The sequence below is a fragment of the Dermacentor albipictus genome, chromosome 8 (assembly GCF_038994185.2).
Source record: "Dermacentor albipictus isolate Rhodes 1998 colony chromosome 8, USDA_Dalb.pri_finalv2, whole genome shotgun sequence".
In the NCBI taxonomy this organism is placed as follows: domain Eukaryota; kingdom Metazoa; phylum Arthropoda; class Arachnida; order Ixodida; family Ixodidae; genus Dermacentor; species Dermacentor albipictus.
The window spans coordinates 17419492-17426039 of record NC_091828.1 but is presented as its reverse complement, the minus strand read 5'-3'; the positions used below and the strand labels follow the sequence as shown (position 1 = coordinate 17426039).

General features: G+C 45.8%; 1 protein-coding gene across 1 annotated transcript; it reads left to right on the top strand.

Annotated features, from left to right (window-relative positions):
• The first annotated feature begins 450 nt into the window (after positions 1-450).
• LOC139048637 (uncharacterized) lies at positions 451-5222 on the top strand. The gene has a single exon (XM_070523090.1). It carries the CDS (start codon positions 473-475, stop codon positions 1715-1717), a length of 1245 nt encoding a protein of 414 aa, XP_070379191.1. The 5' UTR covers positions 451-472; the 3' UTR covers positions 1718-5222.
• Positions 5223-6548: the final 1326 nt, after the last annotated feature.

Below are 6548 nucleotides of genomic sequence, written 5' to 3'. Positions count from 1 at the left end.
ACTAGATTTTCTTGGTCAACAGTACCTAAGTTCCTTCCGTTCCAAGGAGGTTGCGAACTGAAGCGATGTGTAGTTCAAACGGCACACGCTAAGCGACAGCGAAGTTGCCCTTCTCTGTCGTCTTCGGTGCCCAGTTTGAGCTGGCTACACGTATACATGGCGTAGTGCCTCAGTTTAAATCACCCTAAAAATACTCGGGCTGATTTCTTTTCGCAGTCGCTTATGCTTGCAAGTACACTCAACGTTAGACTCTCACTGCATAGCTTGCACAAAATACGTAATCACTTCTATTATGCCGCACTTGCGTTTGCATGCTTAACCTTGTCTAAATATCCCATCTTTACAAGCAAGCGGCGTGGTAAAGTCGCTTGCTTGTAAAGATGGGATATTTAGACAAGGTTAAGCATGCAAGCAAGCGGCGTGGTAAAGTGGGAGGAAGAAGAAGACGGCGTTCCGAACGGTCGCTTTTTTCATGTTCTCCGCTCCAAAGGATTTATCGGCCCCTGGCCGAGGTGCTGCTCAGGCTTCAGCCAGCAGCAATGACTACCGTGTTGTGATACCTCGTCTTCCTACCGGTAAGCTGGTTGTGGACTCCGTTTTCCTGCATGCTGACTTAAGTGGTCGACCGTACAGAGCCCAAGACTTCAGAGACGCCCTTCGGAACGTTATTGACCTAAAGGAAATAAGTTCCATCGGTCAATTTCAGATGTCACACGTGTGGATGGTGACGTGCAAATCATCAATTACGAAATCAAAGCTAGTCACGTGCGGAGAATTATTCGTAAAAGGTAGACGCTGCCTCGTTATTGACCCCGAGCCCACAGAAGTGAAAATGAAGCTTTTATGGCTTCCTGAACGTTTGGCAGACGATTACATTCGAGAAGCGCTCCAGGCTTACGGGAAAGTGAAGTCTATATCAGCAGAAAGCTGGAGAGTATCGGAAATGGAGCAAATGCGTACCCTAAATCGTGACGTGGTGTTGACTCTTGCCGATGGAGTCGGCGTGGGAGACGTTCCACATCTGCTACACGTTTGTGGAGTGCAGAGCCTTGTATTGATTCCAGGCCGGCCCCCACTTTGTCTCCGCTGTAACAAGGTTGGGCACATTCGTCGAAACTGCAGAACCCCACGTTGTGAAGCCTGCCGACGCTTTGGCCACACAGATGAAGAATGTGTTGTGACATACGCCGACAAGCTACGACACAGGACAAGGCCTCCAGAAGAAAGCCTGCAGGAACACATAATGGATGTTACTGAGGTTCTCGACGCAACGGGAGACGTTCCCTCTTCCACGAATACCAGCTGTGCCAGTAAAGCCCCTCTACATGTTGAAGACAATGACATCGCAGAACCGCCCGTGGAAAAGGAAAGTAGCGAAGAGAAAGACGTGCCCGCTACTACGCAGACAGTTTCCTCCCAGCCAGCGAATGAGACAGCCGCTGATGACTCATCTGCTACACCGAAGCACGTCAACACGTGCGCTATGCTGTCAGAAGACAGACGAAGTAGCGCGGATACGTCAATTCCGAAGCGCCGTGCGACTAACAGATCAGAATCAAGCACGGACAGCGAGACGGCCAGTACCACAAGGAAAGCACGTCGCCGCAAAACATCGACACACTCAGGACAGTGCCGGCGATCAAGGTCCAGGAGGCCTGGTGAGGGTTCGGAGGGAGCCTCACCGTTACCCTCTAAGACCGACCGCATAGAGAATTAGGTCTAAATAGTTGGTATTCACCATGGCCCTGTCCCAGCAACTTCTCTTCGCAACTTTGAACGTGAGAGGCCTTAGGTCTTTGCAGAAACAGGCGCAGCTTCGCCGGCTTTTGTCTAGGAAGCGGCTCGACTTCGTCGCCGTGCAGGAGACGAAGATTGAGAGTGATGACGAGACAGAAAGGGCTTTGCGACCTTTTCTGTCTGAATATAACGTCTGCGTTTCACACGCTCTTGGTTTATCCGCGGGCTGTTTCCTGTTTCTGAAAAAGAGCCTACTTTGTTCAGCACTTAGTTACCATGTAGACGCTGAAGGCCGATATATATGCTGTGATTTTGTGTTGCAGGGTGTGCCATGGCGATTAGTCAACGTCTATGCATTTAATGACGCTGCAAAACGAATTGTCTTATTTGATACTGTGCGTAGTCTAATGGACTGTGATCGTTGCATTGTGTTAATGGGCGATTTCAATTGTGTATGTGATCCGTGCGATCGAAGCGGCATTAACACTCAGCGGGACAGGAGTGGTGAAGTTTTGTCTAACGTAATAGAAAATGCAGGGCTCGTTGATATAGGAGTGTCGGGACAGGGAGCTCGCTCTTATACACGAATTCAAGGTCGCTCTTATGCCCGCCTTGATCGGATTTATGTTTCTTCATCACTCCTCTCCCGGGAACTGTCCTGCACTACTATCCCAGTTTCGTTCTCGGATCATTGCATGGTTATCGCAAAGATTGGTGAGAAATCTGCAACCAATTTCCGACCACAGTGGGCACTCTGGAAGCTTAACTCTGACCTCCTAAATGATCAGGATTTTATTAATCGCGTACACATGACCCTAAAAAATTCTCTTTCTACTGACTTGCCGTTATTTGCAGCTTGGGAACTCTTTAAACAAGAGGTTCGTACAGTGGCTATAGAAATTGGATCGCTGAAAGCATTCTATAGAAAGAATGAAGAAACATTACTTCTTAAGAGCCTACACAACCTTTACCAGATGGAATGCGAAATGCCAGGCACTTACATTGTTGACATAGAAAATCTTAAATGTGAGTTGCAAAAGTATGATGCACTGCGTTACAGAGGTGCGCGAGTTCGATCTCGAAACATGCGCGCTCTGCAGTCTGAGCAACCAACACGTCAAGCTTTACTTGACGAGCGACGTCACGCTGTTTCCAAAGTAATTCCGGAAATATACTCCGAAGGTACTCTTTTAACACATACGAATGACATAATTTCTAAGTTCGAAACTTACTACAGTGTGTTGTTTAGTGCTCGGCCCGATGATCACGATGCAAAAGTTTTAGAGAGTTTTGTGTCTCTTGTAAAACCTTTACAGGATGATGACTGTGCATGCATTAGTGATACCCTTACGATACAAGAAATTGAGCTAGCTATTGATCAGCTGCCTCTGTCGAAAACACCCGGCCCTGATGGACTTTCCTGTGAATTTTACAAAGCTTTCAAATCAGTTATCAGTCCCATATTATTGGACATTTTTATTACAAGCTTAGAGGTAGACGCCCTTCCGCAATCTTTTTGCAAAACCCACACAGTTTTAATTCCAAAAAGTTCAGATAAGGAGAAACTGCGTTCTGTTGAAAGCTACAGGCCAATCACATTGTCAAACGTAGATTATAAAATTTTTGCAAAAATTTTATCGAATAGATTGCAATTTGCGATGTCAATTCTCATTGGTTCCCATCAGACGTGTGGAATTAGGGGCAGATCCATTCAAACCAACATACATATCGCCCGTACACTCCTTCAGTATTGTTACGGTTCCACTGAACAGCTTGCAATGCTCCAGGTAGACCTTGCTAAAGCTTTTGACCGTGTCAGTCACTCCTATCTATTTACACTTCTGGAGCATGCCAATGTTGGCTCTGTCGTGCTTAAAGGCGTTAGGCTATGCTATACGTCTTGTACCACTCGTTTAGTTATTAATGGCCAACTCTCTAAACCAGTTTCCATTTGCTCTTCGGTAAAACAAGGATGCCCTATGTCCCCATTACTATTCGCCCTTTATCTGGAACCGCTATGCTTAAGCGTAATTCAGTCGAGTGACATCCATGGCTTCAATATACTGGGTAATGAAGTAAAAGTCTTAGCTTATGCAGATGATTTAGCGTTCTTCTGCACGGATAAGTCCAGTGTTGAAAAGGTAGTATCAAAAATAGAGGAATTTGGCAGCGTATCAGGAGCACGAATGAACTCCGCAAAAAGCTTAGGCTTATGGTTTGGCGCATGGTGCTATACACCAGAACAGTTTGCAGGCATTAATTGGACCGGTGTCCCGCCAAAGTATCTCGGCGTGCCGCTACACGCATATAAATTAAGCGCACACTATTGGAAAGAACAGGTTTCTGCCCTGCAAGGTTACGCCCAGACATTCATTCCACATCGACTATCTATTTTTGGGAAAGCTGAGGCCTGCAATAAGTTCTTGGCAACAAAAATTTACTATGTATTGCAAGTTATACATTGTGCCAGGCTCTACATCCAACGCTTTCACCGAATCTTTGCGACCTTCGTATGGTCTTCCACTTTTGAGCCCATGAGGCGAGACAATATTTTCAGGCCCGTTAGTGAAGGTGGGCTGGGTTTAGTACATCTTTATGTGCGGCAAATAGTGTCTCGTTTCTTCTTTTTTCGTGATACATCACATCCTATAATTCGGTCATTCATGCAAGTCACACTTGTTAATGCTTTACCTGATTTAATCGTTTCTTCGAATTTTTCTTCACGTTTATGCTTGTGGGGGTTCATGCAAGAAGTTTACTTGGCGGTTCGTTTCCTGACAGTTCGGTTTTCCACAGAATACTTGTACTCTGTGTCGCGTAAAACGTTATACAAAGATCTATTGTCCATGCTTTTTCCGCCTCCATTTTACCGATCACTATACATCCAATGGCCAGGTCACGATGTTCTAAAACGAGTTCGTAAAATGTATATATCCCCTTGCTGCAAAACATTCTTTTATAAAGTTCATAGTGAAACCATACCGGTTAAAACATGGCTACAGAAAAAGGGTATCTTTGTCTCTTCTGTTAACTGTCGCCTTTGTGACGTGCCAGAGACGATTGAACACTGTTTTATTAGCTGCACCGACGCCATACTATTTTGGGATGTCCTCCAACGAACTTTGAAAAAAGACTTTGACATCAACGCTCATACTGTGCGATACCTGCTGCCGACCGCTGATAATAGTGCACCTTTTGATATGTTTTTTCTCATCGGAATGCACAGTTTGTGGAAAACGCGAATGATGGACAGAAACGCCGAAACGGTTGTACCTACAAGGGTGAATTTCATCCAAATGACCCTACACCTAAAGCAGGTTTATGATGAACTTGATACCCAGCCAGACTGGTACCCCATTTTGGTGAGGTGCCTAACCTTACCACCCTTCTAAAGTGAAACCACATTTCTACCCACAGTATGAACGATGCCTTTTCTCTGAGTGACTGTCAGTGTTGTCAGTGTCAGTGTTGTTGCCACTGTAATAAATACCATGAAAGAAAAAAAAAAAAAAAGCGGCGTGGTAAAGTGGTTAGAGTACATGACTGGTGACCGAGGGGACGCGAGTTCGAGTCCTCCACTGTGCCATTTTTTTTTATCAGCTCATTAATTTTTTTATTAGGGTATAAATGCCTAATTTAATTAATTCCACCTTTGCGGAGCATCGGAACGAATTACAGTTACTCCCTTGAGGACCATCGGGCAGGGGCAACTGTTAGTCCCCGAAGGAGTAAGCGCATGGGGAGTAACAGTTCATCCCATGTCAGTTCGTCCCCAAAAGGACTAATGGTTGTGGCAAATCAGTTAGTCCCCAAAAGGACTAACCTCCCTACCCCTTTTAGTCCTTTTTTTCTTAGAGTGTATTTGCGGCGTCTCCCTGATTACGCATACAATTTCTCCAGTGGGAATCCACAAACCCCTCTCTCATTTCTATTACATTTCTATAACGGAGTCTAAGCATCTTCTTTGTTCTCGTCTTGTGCGCAAGAAGCTACATTCATGTCCTACCAACATTCCCAAACAGTCACCTTAGTGAACTTCATTTTTATACATCGAGAGCTTCTTTCTACGTGTTCCTCGTGACCCATCGGTTGCCGTGGCCTTCATCACTAGCGCCTTTTGCGGTGCTCGTTCACTCTCCTTCTGCATGAAGCATAAGCTCTTGCCTCAAGGCTTTCGAGCGCTATTCGGTGGGTTCCTGCCTTCGGCGAATCATGGCATTCGTATTTGCAAGATTCAGGAGTCGGAGGGGCTTCGTCTTGCCCGTCTGCACAGAAGGCTTCTCGTCGCTCAACTGAGTACTGAGGGAGCACCTACAGAAAACAGCGGGAGGCTTCGGGATTTCTTCAATCTGCTTGACCAGACCACTGAATCCCTGTGGCAGCTCCACCTCAAACAGCTTATCTTGCCAGACAGCTTGCCCGGCATGCGTCGCATCAGGACTCTGTGCGGTGTCTGTCAGACGGTGTGGACGTTTCACACGGAGTGGGGCCCCCGGACCACAGGTAAAGCGAGCCTTGTCTTTCCTGAAAGATCTGTGTGTTTTAGCGGCAGACAAAGAGGGAGGTTTCGCGGCGCTATGTCATGGTCTTTTGAATTAGAGAGCTTTAGAAGCAGTACAAGACGCCTTTGCACCATGCAGAAACCTGTCAATTTCAAAAGAAAAATCAAAGGCTAAAAAACTGTGTAGCAGGCTAAAATTAGATAGTGTTCTCAAAGGTATAGGAGCGAGTAATCGAGATTGTCTCGATATGTTTTCAGTGTTAAAACACATAAGGTTGACACTATACTTTCAGAGCTATCGTCTCTGAAA

Excerpts from the sequence above, each read along its gene's own strand:
- LOC139048637 (XM_070523090.1), top strand. The coding sequence starts at position 473 with ATGTTCTCCGCTCCAAAGGATTTATCGGCCCCTGGCCGAGGTGCTGCT.